The sequence below is a fragment of the Bos grunniens genome, chromosome 2 (genome assembly GCF_055505025.1).
Source record: "Bos grunniens cultivar Pamir isolate PY7600 chromosome 2, Bosgru_T2T1.0, whole genome shotgun sequence".
NCBI classification, from domain to species: domain Eukaryota; kingdom Metazoa; phylum Chordata; class Mammalia; order Artiodactyla; family Bovidae; genus Bos; species Bos grunniens.
The window spans coordinates 17,796,282-17,816,178 of NC_141166.1; the positions used below are offsets into that span (position 1 = coordinate 17,796,282).

At 43.7% G+C, this 19,897-nt stretch overlaps 1 protein-coding gene across 20 annotated transcripts in view; it reads right to left on the reverse strand.

The window, feature by feature from the left end:
• The window catches only part of ARMC9 (armadillo repeat containing 9), a 184,593-nt gene that overhangs the window by 149,086 nt on the left and 15,610 nt on the right, over nt 1-19,897 (reverse strand). For 18 of the 20 annotated variants that reach the window (XR_015140392.1, XR_015140394.1, XR_015140396.1 and 15 more), the window contains exons 6-8: nt 17,417-17,509; nt 13,751-13,775; nt 5,120-5,277 (exon numbers count right to left, since the gene is read on the reverse strand). Coding sequence is in view for 17 of the 20 variants with exons in the window: in XM_086335639.1 (XP_086191765.1) it covers nt 5,120-5,277; nt 13,751-13,775; nt 17,417-17,509 (276 nt within the window). In the remaining 3 variants the exon portion in view is untranslated. Of the gene's footprint in view, nt 1-5,119; nt 5,278-13,750; nt 13,870-14,612; nt 14,785-17,416; nt 17,510-19,897 lie in introns of those variants that run through there. The other 2 variants (XM_086335680.1, XM_086335692.1) reach the window with 1 other exon arrangement.

Genomic DNA, 19,897 nt, shown 5'->3' on the forward strand with positions numbered 1-19,897 from the left:
AATTTAACTTATATGCAGAGTACATCATGAGAAACGCTGGACTGGAAGAAACACAAGCTGGAATCAAGATTGCTGGGAGAAACATCAATAACCTCAGATATGCAGATGACACCACCCTTATGGCAGAAAGTGAAGAGGAACTAAAAAGCCTCTTGATGAAAGTGAAAGTGGAGAGTGAAAAAGTTGGCTTAAAGCTCAACATTCAGAAAACAAAGATCACGGCATCCGGTCCCATCACTTCATGGGAAATAGATGGGGAAACAGTGGAAACAGTGTCAGACTTTATTTTTCTGGGCTCCAAAATCACTACAGATGGTGACTACAGCCATGAAATTAAAAGACGCTTACTCCTTGGAAGGAAAGTTATGACCAACCTAGATAGCATATTCAAAAGCAGAGACATTACTTTGCCAACAAAGGTTCGTCTAGTCAAGGCTATGGTTTTTCCTGTGGTCATGTATGGATGTGAGAGTTGGACTGTGAAGAAGGCTGAGTGCTGAAGAATTGATGCTTTTGAACTGTGGTGTTGGAGAAGACTCTTGAGAGTCCCTTGAACTGCAAGGAGATCCAAGCAGTCCATTCTGAAGGAGATCAGCCCTGGGATTTCTTTGGAAGGACTGATGCTAAAGCTGAAACTCCAGTACTTTGGCCACCTCATGTGAAGAGTTGACTCATTGGAAAAGACTCTGATGCTGGGAGGGATTGGGGGCAGGAGGAGAAGGGGACGACAGAGGATGAGATGGCTGGATGGCATCACTGACTCGATGGACGGGAGTCTTGGTGAACTCCGGGAGTTGGTGATGGACAGGGAGGCCTGGCGTGCTGCGATTCATGGGGTCGCAAAGAGTTGGACACGACTGACTGACTGATCTGATCTGATCTGAAACTGTCACCAGTCCACCCTGCCCCACAAGCCAATCCCTAGAGGTTGTTGCTGTTTAGTTGCTAAGTTGTGTCAAACTTCTTCTGCAACCCCATGGACTGTAACCTGCCAGGTTCCTCTGTCCATGGGATTTTCCAGGCAAGTATACTGGAGTGGATTGCTTTTCTCTTTTCCGGGAGATATTCCTGACCCAGGGATCGAACCCGCGTCTCCCGTATTTCGGGTGGATTCTTTACCACTGAGCCACCAGACAGTTTTACCTCCTTCCATACTTCTATGCCTGACTGTTGGAGGGACACTTCTTTTCCCAGTCTCCTGACTCTGTCTGGTGAACTCCCACGTGCTAATGTAACAGGCATCCCTTCCCAATGCTCACTCACTCATGCCTACAAGAGGACGACTACTCAACCGACTGGTGGGTTGGAAGGAGCAGGAACACTGGACTAGACCCCTTCTCTCCCTGTGGTTCTCCTGTCTGGCCCCTGGAAACCTCGGGTCTGTTTCAGCCACAAGAAAGACTGTTCCTCGTGGAGAACTTCTCGGGTCGTCTGGGCTCCATCTCAAGCTGCACCCCCTACATTATCCTCAGCCTGTCTCCTCTGAATGCCTGCAGGATCAAAATTCAAACACCCCTTATTCATCCTGTGCATCTCGCCTTTCCTTTTATACCAGTTCCATCCCTACAACCTAGAAACGTGTCCAGATATGTCTCATATTTCAAAAATACCTTCCCCTCGCTCCTTCCAAGGTCCTCATCTATCAACCACCCTCTCGATGTTCCTCCTTTACAGCCACGGTCCTTAAAAGAACAGCCGACATCTGCTACCGCGCCCTCCCTTTACCTGTCCACACACCCCAGCTGAGCCCCCGTCTGCCTGGCCCCCACGGAAACTCCCATGGTAAAGGCCACCACCAGTGACTTTCTAAATGGCAGACACAGTGGACACTTTTCAGTTCGGACTCCTAGAGTTTTCTGTGATTTCTGAGACTTTGGAGCAACCCTTTGCTTCTGAGATTGCCTCCTCTCCTTTGGTACCAGAACCATTTCTTTAACTCGGAAATCTGATTCTGTCACCTTCTTGCTTAAAACAAAAGAGGACAGGACATGTGGCAAAAAAAACATATGAAAATATATTTGGCCTCACACATAATTAAAGAAATGTAAGTTGAAACATTCAGAATACCAAGTTTTACTCAGTGGACATGGGTTTGGGTGAACTCTGGGAGTTGGTGATAGACAGGGAGGCCCGGCATGCTGCAGTTCATGGGGTCACAAAGAGTCGGACACGACTGAGCGACTGAACTGACTGACTGACTTACCCAATCAGCAAAAATTTCAAAGTATAATCATGCCTAGTGTTGGCAAGTGTGTGAAGAAATAGATATTCTGATATGTTACCCGGGGTGGAGGGTGGGTAGACATTGTTGAAATCTTTGAGGAAATGATTTGGCAACATCTATCAAAACTTTAATGCCCATAACTTCTGACCTAGCAATTCCATTCAGGTGCTTATCTTCCCCACATTCAAGGGTATACTGTATATATAAGGATATATACAGTATGTACAACATTTTGTGTTATAGCAAACAAAAAAATCTAAATGTTCATCATCAGAGATCTGACAAATTATGGCTCACCCTTACAGTGGAATAATGTACACGCATTAAAAACAATGAAGCAGTGTGTGGTCATGTGGAAAGATTTCCAAGATATGCTGAAAGTGAAACAGTAAGTTTGAGAAGGAGAATGGGTTCCACAACCCCAAGCAGGATGTGTGTATGCACATGCACGCACTTGTATGTTCTGAAGTAAAACACAAGTGTTAATCTTGCAAGAAAACCAGACTAAGGAACTGTGTGTGGAAGGGGCCTTTTGTTCTTAACTATATACTCCTCTGAAGTGTTTCAATTTTTTACTATGAGCATGTACTTCTTTTACATTAAAAACAAGCTAGTTCAGATTCCAGTGCTGCCCCCTGCCCCAAGCCCATGTCTCCCTGTCTTGATACTGGAGGCCCTTCCAACCCCCTGCCTGGTGGTGTGTGGGCCTCTGCTCCCACACTCCAGCAGTAAGAGCTCAGGTCCCACCTGTGGTCAGCGGGCCACGACTGGCATCACATCAACCCTGGCCGTGGAAGCCACACCACGACGATGGCAGTTATTGTCTAATAGGAGAGACGGCAAAAGGAAAACACATTTTCTTTTATTTCTGTACTATTTGAATTTTCAGTGTACATGCCTTCTTTTCTTCATTTTTTTGTTAACAGTGATTATATAAGCCATCTTTGTTTTGTTTCTGGTACTTCTCTGTACTAAAGAAAAGTCAGTTTTAGTTTTTCAGAACTAAAAAACCCGAACAATTTTCAAGATACACATTTCAAATGCTCCTCACTAACTGCAGGGTGAAGCACAAGTTCCTAAGCACAGTCTACAAATCTCTCCATGATCGTCCCCGATGCACCTCCCCCGCCTCGTCTTCCAACACATGCCACTCCCCACCCCCTAGCTTCGGCCATTCCAGCCACACCATGCAACTTTCAGCAGTTCTGTGAACGTTTGTGTGCTGTGTTTTCATCCGGACAAAGACGTTTCGGTGTAGGGTATTAAAACATATTTAAAAGAATCCACCTGCAATGCGGGAGACCTGGGTTTGATCCCTGGGTTGGGAAGATCCCCCGGAGAAGGGAAAGGCTACCCACTCCAGTATTCTGGCCTGGAGAATTCCATGGACTGTGCAGTCCATGGGGTGGCAAAGAGTCAGACACGACTAAGTGACTTTCACTTTCACAAGCTATTATAGCAAAAAGCAATCCACAGTTGTTGCTCTGGCCTAGAGTTCTGGGGTAATCCCAGGGAACTGCATAACTGATTCCTTTCAAGTGTTTACTTAAATGACCCCTTATGAAAGTAAAAATCTGGAAACAACACTAATGTCCAACAACAGAGACCCGACACGCTAAATAACCTGATGGAAAACACAGCCACAATAGGTGAGCATCGTAGGAGGATATTTAATGACTTCAAGAATGCATGATTCGATGCCATTCACGTGTATACCTAGGGCAGATTCATGTTGATATATGGCAAAACCAATACAATATTGTAAAGTTAAAAAATAAAATAAAAAAAAAAAGAATGCATGATTCGGTATTTAGGAGAAAAGCAGACTAGAAGACTGTGTGAACTGAGCCCATTTCTATAAAACACATATATCCAAGTTTTGGAAAAAAAAAAAAAAAGTCTGGAATGTTAACAAGTGTTATTACTAAGTGAGATAATGGCAGGTAATTTTAATCTTATTTTTGCATAGTTCTATATTTTCAAAAATTTCTAGAATACATTTCATTTTGTAATCACATTTTTAAGGTATTAAAGCAAGTTTAATACATTAATCTATATTGGTGACAAAGTTGTATAAAGCTTAAAACACACACATATAGACACACACAAGAGTACAAGTAAAACTGGGGACATTAGAATAAAGCAATAGATTGTATCAGTGCCAGTATCTTGGCTGAGACACTGTACTATCGTTTTGCAAACTATTAACAACTGGTGGAAACTGGGAAGAGGGTACAAGGACCCTCTGCACTATGCCTTAAAATCACACGTGAACCCACAATTATTTCCAATAAAAAAAAATTCTATTTCCAGAATGTGATTTATTATGCTTTCTATTTTTTTATTGAGTAAAACACTCAAGTCACTCCCATTAAAGTCAGAAATAAGACAAACATGCCCATGAGCTCATTCAACTCCCAGGGTCTTAGCTAATCAGTTAAGTGGGGGGAAAAAGAAAGTTGGGATATACAAGGGAAAAAAAAAATCACTATTTGAAAGTGATATGACTGCCAATCTAGAATACAGGAAAACTGATCAAAAGAATCTCTCGGATTAATGGAGTTCAGAAAGGTTACTGGATACAAAATCAGTATATGAAAACCTATAGGTCTCCTATATACCAAAAGAATATCTCCCCTCATTTTTATGCCACAACATGTTTTCTGCTGCCCATTTATTCTTTGCTAACACTAAGAACAGGCTAGAGAAATAAAGACGCAGTAGGTAATGTGTCAGGAAAAATGGACGAAATCCTGCAGCGCGTGATAAACAGCTGCACCCAGCTTTGTAAAGTTGGGGGGCAAGTGTCACTGGCTGGGGGTGGCGAGGAATCATCCGTGCCTGCGACTCTTCTTTATCTCAAGAAGACACGTGGACGATGGGGGACCTCCTTACCATCTTGCCACTGACCGTGGCCTCCAGAGAATCCACCAGCTCTGCCGTGACTCCGATGAGGTTGTGGTAGTCGGCCTGGATCCTGTTGTACCGTTTCAGGTACGTCATGGACCTCCGCTCAGCTTCTACCAGCTGCTGGTGGAGCTGCTGCAACACGTCTAGGAAGACAATTTACATTTACATTGAAACAAAACAAAAAAGCGATGGTTAAAAAGAAAAAGTCTACAAGGGGCTTCCCTGGTGGCTCAACGGCAAAGAATCCGTCTGTCAATGTGGGAGACAGGAGTTCCATCCCTGATCCGAGAAGATCCCACGTGCCATGGAGCGACTCAGCCCATGGGCCACAACTACTGCGCATGCGTGCCGCGGGTACTGAAGCCTGCGTGCTCCAGGGCCTGTGCTCCTCAACTAGAGAAGCTGCCACAGCGCAACCGGAGAGCAGCCCCTGCTAGCTGGAACTAGAGAAAAGCCCGTGCAGCAAGGAGGACGCAGCACAGCCATAAATAAATAAACAATTTTTTAAAGAAAAAAACAACATTTAAAAAGATTTTTTAAAAACCCTACAAAGTAAAAAATACAAAAAAATAATTATATTCTTCTCGAGTGAATGCCACGCCTCCTGTGAGAATATCTTACTGTAACAATGAACTCAGCACTATGTATTCATCACTTCTGTTTATGCCACATTTACTGACAAAGTGCTTTGTCATCACCGATCTTTTAATTTCTTCCTTTTGGCCGCACTGCATGGCAGGTGGGATCTTTGTGTTCCCTGACCAGAGATCAAACTTGCGCCCCTTGCATGGGAAGCACAGGGTCTTAACCACTGGACGCTAGGAGAGTCCTTGATTTTTTTAATGTTTCACCCTGATAGTTCAACTGCTCATCACTGACTTTCCTAACAAAATCTATTTCCTTGGCTGAATCCCATACAACTTCAGTTCCTCTCTCTGCATATATGAGAAATGAACTCAATGTTTCTTTCTATCATGAGTTCACAAAATGGCTGAACCAAAACTGACTCATTTTCTCTGTTTGTGCCCTGTGAGTATGAGGGATAAGTTCTTCCTTTTAAGTAAAAGTTAGGGCTGCATGACGGGTGCTGAGAAAATTCAAATCCACAATTAGGTAAGACACCAGGTGTTCACTCTGCCAGTTTGAGAAAGCATAAGCCACCCCACTGGGCCTTAGAGCAGTAGCCTTGAAAGGTTCTAGGGTTCTCTTCCTGGAAGCCCACCACCACCCTGCCCCCATCGCTCACAGCAGCACAAGACAGCCAAGCCACCTTGGGCACAGCTGGACTCTTCATCGGGGTCCACCCTCCTTGCCTCTGTCCTACCTTCTTCCTTGCCTGGAAGGTCATGCTTTTGATGGAAGGACCTGTTGCTGCCCCCACACCCATGTTAACTCACTGTGTCCCAATCCAGGTGCTGTATAATATGTAAAGTCTTCATTTTAGAACACATTTCATGCATAAAGAGAGACTTTAAAATTATAAAGACCAAACACAGGCATTATTCTATAATAACTTTAAGGAATACAACCTATAATAATATTGAGGCACTATGTTGTATATATACCTGAAACTAATATAATACTGTAAATCGACTATGCTGTGCTATGCTTAGGTGCTCAGTCGTGTCAGACTCTCTGCGACTCCATGCACTGCCTCACACCAGGCTTCCCTGTCCTCCACTATCTCCCAGAGTTTGCTCAAACTCATGTCCACTGAGTCGATGATGCCATCCAACCATCTCATCCTCTGTTGCCCCCTTCTCCTCAATCTTTCCCAGCATCAGGGTCTTCTCCAATGAGTCAGTTCTTTGCATCAGGTGGCCAAGTATTGGAGCTTCAGCACCAGTCCTTCCAATGTTCAGGGTTGATTTCCTTTGGGATTGACTGGTTTGATCTCCTTGCAGTCCAAGGGACTCTCAAGAGCCTTCTCCAGCACCTCAGTTAGAAAGCATCACTTCTTTGGCACTCAGCCTTCTTTATAGTCCAACTTCCACATCCATATATGACTACTGAAAAAACCAAAGCTTTGACTTTATGGACCTTTGTTGGCAAAGTGATGTCTCTGCTTTTTAATACATCTAGATATATCATGGCTATCTTTCCAAGGAGCAAGCTATCTTTTAATTTTGTGGCTGCAGTCACCTGGTGGGTCATACATGGCAGCTATTATTATTATTTCCTTTCATGAAAAAGGGTCAAAGATTTTCTAAATGTATTTCTATATAAGTAGATCACTTGAAAAAATGGCAGAAAGGTTATGTCCTAAAGCAGTGGTATGTAAACTCTGAAATACATCAGAATCATCCAAAAATAAAAATGATCAAGCTTCAACTTCAGAGACTGATTTTGTGGATACTGGATAGGGGCTAAGTACCTACATTGTTAACAAACTCCTCAAATGGCTGACACATAACTGCATGTTTGAGAAACACTGCCCTAAAGTATCTATTCTTCTTAATTTGTATCCTAAACAGCTACGATGATAACCCACATCCCAACTGTATTTAAAAAACTTTCATGTTTCACAATTGTTGATGTGCAGAAGTAAAATACTTTAACTATTAAAACCCCAAATATCATATAATGAATTATTATTATTATTTAATACCCATCAAATTTCAGTATTGAAAGATAACTTTAAAAAGTCATCTGAAACAAATTTATATCCAGTATTTGAACCTCTGGAGAATATCCCTGGAAATCATTTATCATTCTCCTAATACAATATTGAGAGTCACTACCTTCTTTTCCCACTATGTATTGTTTAAGCTTTTTCATACATCCAAAACTCAAAATTACATAGATAAGAACTTTCAAGGATGAAAATTTAGATTATTCACAGTCCCATTTTATGGTAATAAATATTAGAGAGAATCTATGAGATTTTTCTCAACAAGTACCGAGTGGCAGATGAATGAAATACCAAAACCCATTAGCTGGGTCAAACGACTTCTCAAACCATCAATGTTAATGTCACCCAAGTAGTCCCTCTTGAAATGGGACTGCACCAAAACACTCCCCTCAGAAACTCATTGTCGATTAACTAAACGTAAGGGACTATTTCTGGAGTTTTTACCTTGAGAACAAAGAAATGGAATTTATGACAATTTCAAAGTATGGTAACCTGAGAGAAAAGAGCCTTAACTACCAGCAGCCTACAGAAAAGACTCGCTGTTTAGTCACTCAGTCGTGTCTGACTCTTTGCGACCCTATGGACTGCAGCCCACCAGACTCCTCTGTTCATGGGATTCTCCAGGCAAGAATACTGGAGTGGATTGCCATGCCCTTCTCCGGAACCAGGAATTGAACCTGTGTCTCTTCGTCTCCTGCATTGAAGGTGGATTCTTTACCGCAGAGCCACAGGGGAAGCCCATAAAACCCATTATTTACTTATAAAAATTAGTTTCATTCATGGAGAAAAATATTCAAATTTTATAAACAGGAGAGAAGTGGGAAACTCCTTCTCTGTTAGCAAAAACAGTCTGCTATCCAGAGACATCAATGTGCAGAGAACTTAACAGTTATAAACAGGACCTGACCATTGCTTTAAGATATCTGGGTTACAGCTCAAAATATCAACTCTATTTCTGAGCATTAAACAGAACTCTCTTTTCCCTGTCAAAAGTTTTATGAGAGAAGGACAACTAAGCCAAGATGCCTTGCCTTCCAAGATGTTAACTTTTAGTGGAGATGTCTTGGCCCATGTTATTTTAATGAAACTGCCATAGTTATGCCAGCAATACTTATTGAGACGCTTTATATTTCAAAGTCACTGACATAATTTGTGCAAAAGTCCAAAGAACTGCATTCTTTGTCCATTCTTTGGACAAAGAACTTCAAGCTTTAAACAAAACATATATACAACTAAAAGAATGCCAGTTAATGTCACAGACAGTTTTTTTAATTCCAGCATGAAATGAAACAATAACAAAAGTGATGGAGATCTTCAGTACAGTACAGCAGTCAAGTTTTCTTGACTTGTATAATGTATAAAAGTTAACATTTATACTTCATTTAGATGCATTGCTTTTTTATAAGAGTAGATGAGATTTCACTTTGGAGACCCCCTAGGCTGCTCGACAATACCTTTCAAAATACAGAAATTTTTTCTAACCTAATATAAAAATCAATGCTGAATACTCATTGTAAGGACTGATGCTGAGGCTGAAGCTCCAATAGTTTGGCCACCTGATGCGAAGAGCCAACTCACTGGAAAAGACCCTGATGCTGGGAAAGATTGAGGGCACATGGTGAAGACGGCGGCAGAAGATGAAATGGTTAGATAGCATCACTGACTCAATGAACATGAATCTGAGCAAACTCTGGGAGATAGTGCAGGACAGAGGAGCCTGGTGTTCTGCAGTCCACGGGGTCATAAAGAATCCAATACAACTCAGCGACTGAACAACAATATAAAAAACTAAATCAATCACCCTATTTTTACAATATATACACTTTTTTCTTTGTATTTAGATATAAATCAGTTCTTTGTTCTTTTGCTAATCCACAAAAGCTGGATGAAGAAAGTTAAGACTAGAAAGAACTAGGAACCAGTTCAGTTCAGTTCAGTCACTCAGTCGTGTCCAACTCTCTGTGACCCCATGAACCGCAGCACACCAGGCGACCCCATGAACTGCAGCACACCAGGCCTCCCTGTCGACACATCACCAACTCCCAGAGTCCACCCAAACCCATGTCCAACAAGTCTGTGATGCCATCCAACCATCTCATCCTCTGTCATCCCCTTCTCCTGCCCTTAATCTTTCCCAGCATCAGGGTCTTTTCCAACGAGTCAGTTCTTCGCATGAGGTGGCCAAAGTATTTGAGTTTCAGCTTTAACATCAGTCCTTCCAATGAACACCCAGGACTGATCTCCTTTAGGATGGACTGGTTGGATCTCCTTCAGTCCAAGGGACTCTCAAGAGTCTTCTCCAACACCACACTTCAAAAGCATTAGTTATTTGGTGCTCAGTCTTCTTCACAGTCCAACTCTCACATCCATACATGACCACTGGAAAAACCATAGCTTTGAGTAGACAGACCTTTGTTGACAAAGTGATGTCTCTGCTTTTTAATATGCTGTCTAGGTTGGTCATAACTTTCCTTCCAAGGAGTAAGCGTCTTTTAATTTCATGGCTACAATCACCATCTGCAGTGATTTTGGAGCCCAGAAAAATAAAGTCTGACACTGTGTCCACTGTTTCCCCATCTGTTTGCCATGAAGTGATGGGACCAGATGCCATGATCTTCGTTTTCTGAATGTTGAGCTTTAAGACAACTTTTTCACTCTTCACTTTCACTTTCATCAAGAGGCTCTTTAGTTCTTCTTCACTTTCTGCCATAAGGGTGGTGTCATTTGCATATCTGAGGTTGTTGATATTTCTCCTGGCAATCTTGATTCCAGCTTGTGCTTCCTCCAGCCCAGCGTTTCTCATGATGTACTCTGCATAGAAGTTAAATAAGCAGGGTGACAATATACAGCCTTGATGTACTCCTTTTCTTATCTGGAACCAGTCTGTTGTTCCACGTCCAGTTCTAACTGTTGCTTCCTGACCTGTATACAGGTTTCTCAAGAAGCAGGTCAGGTGGTCTGGTATTCCCATCTCTTTCAGAATTTTCCACAGTTTACTGTGATCCACACAGTCAAAGGCTTTGGCATAGTCAATAAAACAGAAATAGGTGTTTTTCTGGAACTCTCTTGCTTTTTCGATGATCCAGTGGAGTTGGCACTTTGATCTCTGGTTCCTGTGTCTTTTCTAAAACCAGCTTGAACATCTGGAAGTTCACGGTTCATGTATTGCTGAAGCCTGGCTTGGAACTAGGAATATCAGTCATCATTTTCAGAAACACTATTTATAGCTCTGAACTCCAGAAAAATGATCAGTTGCCCATTTTCTGAAGAGGCCAAATGGATAATACCAGGAATGCTGAAAGATGCTATTTCTATATCCTTTTTTAGATGGCTAGGTAAAAATAATAATCCAACATGCTATGCTGCCAACCTAAGTTTTTATTCCTAACACCATTTTTAATATAATTCCTCTTGAGGGACTTTTCCATACTCCAAACACTTTGCCTACCCTTCTTCCACAGTTTAGGGAAATAATAACGAATTAAAAAGAGAGAACAAAAAGAAGAAAAGAAAAAGTTAATGGAAATCTCACTGTGCCCATGAAACCTTCCTATCCAGACACATAATGATATTATCCAGTCACTCAAAGTGGTGACAACTAGCTGTGGTGATGCTGGGCCTGGGCCCGAGCCCCTGGCACAGGTGCCCTACTGGGTGCTATTCCCTCATCTCCATGGTGACACTGCATTTGGGGGCTATTCTGCCACAGACACATGCTGTGCCTGCCAGACTCAATTTCATAGACATCCTGCTTAGCTAGCCTCGGAGAACTCAAATCGAACTTGAAGAAGGCTCAGAACCCTGGTCTCCTTGCTGAAATACCAAATGAAAGGTCTGTAGAAAAAACACAGGCTCTTCTACGTGCACTCCCCCCACCCATGTTTATTTCTGTCTGCAAAACTGGGCCGCTTACTGGAGACATAACTGGTTCCTGGCAAGAAGCTATCCCCCTAAACCGCAGGGCATGCCAGGTGACAGGGGCTGGCAGAAACTCGGCAATCCGGGAGAAGTTTCTCACCACCTTCCTGCCTTCAGTGCCTAGGAGTCCAAAGGCTGAATCTGAACAGGGACTGAACAGACTCGGTCAAGCATTGAGGCAGTCCTCGGGGACCCAAAGACACAGGTGGGGCGGTGGCTTTAAAACATGACTGCAAAGTCTCTGACACTCCTTCCCGTCAAGAGGTGGAACATAATTCTCCTTCCTTCGAATGTGGGCTTCAGGAATTTGCTTGTAATGAAGAGAACACACGAGAAACAATACCAAGTTACTCGGCGCCTGGGTGACGAGGTGAAATGGCTTCCATCCGCACCCCTCTGGGGACATTCACCCTGGGTGGGAACCTGGCCACCAGGCCCTGAGGAAGCCCGGGCCACAAGGAGAGTCCACTTGGGGGTCCCGGCCCAGGGCCTGTGCTGAGAGCTCAGCTGACAGCCAGCATCAGCCACCACACCCGTGCTCGTGGAAGCCTTGGAGGTGGCTCGACCCGACCCAGCTCTGTCTACACCCGGGAGAAACCCTAAGGGAGAACTGACTGAGCCCATAACTCCCAGACCACGCAAGAGGATAATAGTAACAAATGGACATTGCTGTTTTATGCCACCAAGTCTGAGGTGGTTTGCTAGGATGGCTAGAGAAACAGAAGTAGTGAAGCACAAGAGCATTCCCAGGAGGTGCACGGCGAGGCCCGAGTGCCGGCCCAGCTGAAGAGTTCCAGCTGTGCCAAATGGGAGAAAACCGGGCAGGACCCGCCCTGGTCAAGGCCCAGACTTGCGCTGACCCAGTACAGAGCCGTCCTGGGGGCTGCACTCGTCCTCGGGGTCACTATGCCAGAGGTAAAGCTACCCCGACAGTTCAAGGCTGTGGTCTGCGACCCTTGGAGAGGTCCCTGTTGACCCCATGAGAAGACATCTGCAGCCTGCTCCTCCATGTTCGGGCAGATGGACAGGAGGGGTCCTGAGACCTGCCACTCCTCCACGTGGGGCCCTCGGAGCTCCAGGAGGGGCGGCCTGGCTGCAGAACTGGCTGTACAGTTGGAACCTCCGGGCTGGAGGCCACAGGGCTCCCGAGGTGGAGAACAGACACCCCAGGGCTTCCCACCTGAAGTTACTGAAGCCCCCGTGGGGATCTCAGCACTGCTCATCCTCCCAGTGCTGGAGAAGCAAGAGCCAAGTGACAACCTCCTAGCGCTTTTGTTCTTTGGAAAACTTTAACTCTCTAAAAGGAAACAAACAATGGCAGGAAGTTTTGGAATCCTCTCTGGCAGGACTGCTGTGAAAAGGACAAACGTGCTATTTCACGTAGTGAGACTCCACCTGCTGGGAATCGAGGATGATGCCATCGGTACTTAGCAAAGGCAAGAAGCACCTCACACACCCTTTCCAACAGGGTAACTTCAGCCGTTTTCATAATCATGTCGTATCAGAGACAAAGCTCCTACAAAGAACCCCACTTGTGGCCACCACGTTAACTAAAATTTTTCTCATCTTTCTGAAAAATGAAGGGGTCTGGTAAAAATGACTCATCATGGAAAAACCATCAGTTTATGCTAAAAATTTAAGACTGGAATTCCTACTTTGAATGTGAAAAATGGAAACACTTTATAAGAATGGACACTCCACAAGCTGCTGAGATAAGACCCAGTTAGACTAGACTAGTTCAAGGTAAAGGTGAAAGACACGGAAATAACTCTCTCCCCACTTGTGCTGCACTGGGCCGTCTACCTGCTGCTGCTCTGACATTTTCTGGCACCTGAGTGGATTCTCCCCGTCTTAGTCATCTGACATACCAGACAAAGCTAACAGTACCAGCCACCCTGAGAAGCGGGCCTCAAGGAATGCAGACAAAAAGGACTGCGAAGCACTTCATAAGTATTTAGACTTTCCAAGCCCTCTTTCGCCAAGTCTGTGGAATTCTCTCCATTTCATTACTTAAAACTTGAGTTGGCGAAGTTGTTATTTAAAAACGGTTAATCTAGATGATTTACCTTTGTTGCTTTGTCCATTCTCCTTCTGGGATGAGAAGAAGTTCAGGAAAACAGGCATTCAGGGAAACAGGCATTCAGGAGACAGTACTCAGGGTATCCCTCTCATTGTGCTGGGCAATCTGGGAAACAGCCCCGGTGCGGTGAAAAAAGAGAAATCTCAGGACAGGGAACTGGAACCCGATGAACAGAGAAGACAGTTAACCGACTATCTCAGGACAGGTAACTCGAACCCCATGAACAGCTGAGACGGTTAACTGCTCAGGACAGGTAACTGGAAGCTGATGAAGAGCAAACACAGTTAACCGACTTCTCAATCCTGGGGTGACTACCCTTAAGGAATCCTCCTCTCTCCATCTCAGGAACCAGTCTGTGCGTCCAAAAGCCCCCTAACTGGCCTCCTTACCAAAACATTGGACTGAAAATGCAAATCTGTGTTCATACCCTTTACCTCTGGACCTTCAGTGCTAAAGCAACTAGCCTAAGGAAACTGAGATTTTGATGAAAAGAACATGGCACAGAACAGAGACTGTGACCACAGACGCTAGTGCGGTGTGGCCTGGGTTTGAACCTCAGCTTCTACACATCTGGCCACATGACTGAAGGCCGAGGTGTTCACCTGTTTTATTTGGGTTTCCTTACTTTTTCTGGTAACAGCTTTATTGAGATGTAACTCACATATTATAGAATTCACCCATTTAAAGTGTACATTTCCATGGTTTTCAATATATTCACGGAGTTGTCCAACCATCACCACAATCAGGAGTGGAATATTTTCATCACCCAAGAAAGAGACCCTGTGCCATCAGCGGTCCCCACTCCCTCTCACCACCCGTCCCCCATCCCGCCCTAGGCAGCCACTTACCCACTCTCTACAGATCTGCCTTTTCTGGCCCCTTCACACAAGTGGAATCATACAGTACGCAGCCTTCTGTGTCTGGCTTCTTTCATCTCACCATCATGTTTTCAAGATTTCTCCGTGTAGCAGTACAGATCAGTAACTCGCTCACTTGTATGGCCACGTAACATTCCACTGTGAGCACTTGGTCAGCCCTGCATCAGAGGATGGACATCTGGACTGTCTGCACTTTTTGCCTATTTTGGATAATGCTGCTGTGAACATTCATGTACAAGCTGCTATGGAGATGGACACTTTTGTTTCTCTTGAGGATACAGCTAGGAGTGAAATTGCTGGGACATAGGTAATTTCTGTTTAAACTTTCAGACCACCTGTTTTTGAGGAATATTTTAATGCTATGAGGGAACATTCTCTTCATTTAAGAAAAATATTTAAAAATATGCATGCACAGAGATGTCTCTCCTTGCTTATTATAAACATTACATACTTTGAAGTGTATGTGTGCAAACAAATGCACTTCTGTGCTTTCTAAACTTTCCATAAGGAATAGGATCAATTTTATAATCAGGAATAAAAAGAGAATGATTAAAAAAAAATGTAAACATGACCATGTTTTTCTCCTCATTACTTAGGGGACCTCACACGAACCTCCACGACCCAGCCCTGCCAGGTCTCTGACTCTCTCCATCTCAATCCTTCTGCCCCAACAACACTGAATCCTTCAGTGTCCCAGAAACACTGGCTCAGCACTTGGGCACAAGCTGTTCCCTCTACCTGGAACTCCTACCCCTCATTCTGTCTGCCTCACAGACACCCATTTTCATGTTCAAAACTCCAGCTAAGACAATGATCTTGGCTTTTTCTTTTATCCCTAATTCCTAGCACACTATTCAACCTAATATACGTGTTGAACTGAACTCCAAATATGTAAGAAGGAAAAGAGAGGAATAATGTTTAAAGTTACCTGCTGGACTTCAGTGTATTTGCCTCAAAGCAAATGTTGAATGGGATAAAAGGTGACAAGTGTTTGCAAACTATAACACGACAGCTAACAGCTAACAGTAACACAAGTGCTTACTATGTGTTGGACAGTTCTAGCAGGTTTTTCATGTATTATCTCAATCCTCATACTATTCCTATGAAGTGGGTGCTATCATTAATATACCAGTATCATCTATTATGTAAAAATTTTCTTTTAGGATCTTTACATAATGGTTGGTACCTGTTACCTTTAAGGAGAAAGGCTTTTTATTTTTAATTTTTTAAATTATTTATTTGGCTGCACAGGATCTTTAGTTGTGGCAGGTGAACTCTTAGTCGTGGGATGTGGGATTTAGCTCCCTGACCAGGGATTGCACCCAGGCTCCGTGCATTGGGAGCACAGAATCCCAGCTACGGGACTACCAGGGAAGTCCTGAGAAATACTTCTTAAAAGTGTATTAAAAAAGCCATAAGCCAAGTTGGAGAAGTTCTAATTTCACTGAAAACTGTCCTTTTATACAAAACTCTAAGAGGGAAAGGAACTGGGTATGCAAACATGTGGGCAGACGGAAGAACTTGAAGAAAACCTTAAAGGATATAAAAGTGGAAAGGGGAGGTGTACTAAGCCTGTCTGGGGGCAGTCTCAGGGCGAGGTGAGGAGCTGAATACAGGCAAGAGGGAGCCACTGAACGTTCAGGAAGCAGAAGCAGGAGAAACGTGTCATGAAATCCCAGGGATTTCTATTCAGAGTCCAATTAGGAAAAGAGAGTACAGTGTTTTGGAGTCAGAATAGAAGCAGAAGTCATTACCCAGCAGAGTGGCCTAAATTTTTTATTATGGTAAACAAAACAAGCACCAACTTTACAATTAAAAATGCTAACTCTTGTCATGAAATAACTTTTGCTACATGCTTGTTCAGAATAAAATGCTGAAAATAAAATGCTTGTTCAGAATAAGATGCTCAGACGAGCATCCTTAGGGACCAACCAGCTCTAGGAAGGGAGCCTCCATGGGCAGGCAACGACCTTGCTCCTCCCTGGACAGCCTCCACTTACACTTGGTCCTGGGCCTCTGTCTGGTCAGTGTCCCCTTCTACTCTCAAAAGTGATTCTGTTTAAACTGGATTGTGGTGATGGCTGCACAGCTCTGTGCATTTGCTAAAAATCATTCAATAACATACTTACCGTGGGCAAATTTTATGGTATGTAAATTACACTTCAACAAAGTCGTTTCTTAAAAGTCCTGATTGGAAGGACAAGTTATATATGAGTTGATCCATACATCATGACCTCAAGGCCTTAAGTGACTTCCAAAGAGTTCTTTTCCAAGAAGACAGGCATTGTTTTTTTCCTACTCAAGACAGCTTCTTGGCACATGACAGAAAATAAGACCCTTGCCAAGTCTCAGAGACCCAATGCCATAGAAGTCAACTCTTTACAGGCCTTGGCACGTGCTCTTGTTAGTGCTTCATTCACTCTTGAGTATAGAAGCAGCACAACCACAACCATCCCTGTTTGAGGCCATCTAAGCCATTCTTGGGATTCCCAGGTGGTGCTAATGATAAAGAACCCACCTGCCAATGCAGGAGATGTAAGAGGGTTTGATCCCTGGCTTGGGAAGATCCCCTGGAGGAAGAAATGGCAATCCACTCCAGGATTCTTGCCTGGAGAATCCCCATGGACAGAGGAGCCTGGCAGGCTACAGTCCATGGGGTCACAAAGAGTTGGACACAACAAAAATGACTTAGCGCGCGCGCGTGCACACACACACACACACACACAGGCGACTATTAATTCCATAGGTGGTCTCCATTTGCTTTAAAAGGATACATACAATGTTAAAAGCTTTGGCGTATTACTGGCTTTGAACATTAAAGCCAGAAACTTTTCCAGTTTCAACTTTAATTCTGGAGTCCAAGAATCCTAAAGGTAAGGAAAAAAGAAGGAAAAATAAGAAAAGCACCAGATCATTAAATGCCAACAAACATTGTCAAGCTGTGGCCTTCAGGATAAAATAGCTCTGCTACAGTTACTGAAACCAGAAGGAAGATGTCTTGTCAGTGGTGTGATGCTGTAAAAAAACAGGTTTTAGGACATTTGACCAATTCACTTATAGAAGATTCAAGAGCCCATGTCAGGAAGAAAGGACAGAGTCCTTTCATAATCAGGGAAAAAATAACTCTGTACATGATTTGAATATTTCAAGGATGCCAAGTAACCTTATTAGGCTGAAAACCAAAAATATTTCAGTATGGTTTAGGCATATGTGGCACTGGCAGGCATATACAATTATCGCTAAGTTACGGAAAGTCTCCGGAAGAAAGGGACTCATTTCCATAAACCTCACTCAGACAAGAAAAACAGAAAGAAGCAGTTGCCTGCCTCAGATACTCCATTGTGTCCAGCATTCTGATATGTGTCTAGTTTGATTTCTTCCTTAAAAATAAATTATTTACCTCAAACAACGTTCACTGAGAAGGGAAAAATAATGACTTATGTAGTGAAAGAATAAGTATCACAAGCAACGACCTTTCTCGGGACAATTTTCCTGAGGGTTCTTAGACAAGAGTATCTACCACTAAACCGGGAGGTCCCACTAAAAGAAGTTCTGCTGCTAAAAATTCACGGCCACTTGGCTCTGAGATCCTGTCCCATCTCCCTCCAACCTGCCCATTCTCCCTACTTCTCCCTCCAGCTCTCATCGCCCACACCCCCTACCCCGCTCCACTGGTCTATCCTGTGCATTCTCTGACTCTTCAAAAAAATACTGCCAAATAAGCAGAAAAGTTTGATTCTCTGACATAGCACGATGACTCTATTTCTTTCTTTTTTTTTTTTTTTTTTTGGTGACTCTATTTCTAATGGGTCTGTTGTGGGTTGAACTGTGTCCCCTAAAAAGACATGTTGAAGCCTTAATCTCCTCGGAATGTGAGGTCAGGGGAGCGGGGACGCTGCAGAAGAAATTAGCTCAGAGGAGGCTGAATGAGAATAAGCTCTTAATCCAATATGACTGGTGTCCTTATAAGAAGAAGGACATTTAGGCACAGACATTGAGAGAAGACAGCCATGCAAAGACAGAGAGGAGATTTAGAATCACGCAGCCACAAGCCAAGGGACAGCTGAGGCTACTAGAAGCTGGAAAAGGTAAGGAAGGATCTTCCCCTAGAAGTTTCATAGGGAGCACAGTCCCTTGACACCCTGATTTCACACTTCTAGCCTCGTAAACTGTGAGACAAGCAATTTCTGTTGTTTTAAACCACCCAGTGTGTGGTCCTTTGTTATAACAACTGTAGGAAGCTCATACGGTGTGCTCCAGCTTGAGGCTTTCTGTGCTCAACCGTATAGAAATCAATCTCAGGAAAGGACTGCTAGGTTGGCCAACATAAACCAAGACATCTTAAATAAAAAAAGAAAAATAAAATATTTGGGTATCCCTAAGACACTCCTATGGTTTTTCCAGTAGTCACGTATGGATGTGAGAGTTGGACTGTCAAGAAAGCTGAGCGCTGAAGAATTGATGCTTTTGAACTTTGGTGTTGGAGAAGACTGTTGAGAGTCCCTTGGACTGCAAGGAGATCCAACCAGTCCATTCTGAAGGAGATCAGCCCTGGGTGTTCTTTGGAAGGAATGATGCTAAAGCTGAAACTCTAGTACTTTGGCCACCTCATGCGAAGAGTTGACTCATTGGAAAAGACTCTGATGCTGGGAGGGATTGGGGGCAGGAGGAGAAGGGGATGACAGAGGATGAGATGGCTGGATGGCATCACTGACTCGATGGACGTGAGTTTGAGTGAACTCTGGGAGATAGTGATGGACAGGGAGGCCTGGCGTGCTGCGATTCATGGGGTCGCAAAGAGCTGGACACGACTGAGCGACTGAACTGAACTGAAGACACGCTAGAGTGAAGTGATACAATCAGAGAAAAAAAGACAGGGGACCTGCAAAGGAACAGCAATCAGACTGATGGCCAACTTCAAAACTGCAACAGTGGGAGCCAGGACACAAAAAACCTTCAGTGTCCTGAAAGAAAATAACTGTCAGGACCTCCCTGTGGTCCAGTGGTTAAGACCCCGCGCTCCACTACAAGGGGCATGGGTTCAGTCACTGGTCGAGGAATTAAAATCCCACATGCCACACGAAAAAAAAAAAAGAGCTATAAACCTACTATTTTAACCCTGTCTGAGAAAGCAGTACAGATGCTTTCAGACAACAAGAACTGAAAGAAGGGAACCTCAGTGAAAGGAGATTCTAAAGGAGCATCTTTCAAGTAGGGGTGAAAACGATCCTGGATGGAAGGGCTTCTACACAAGA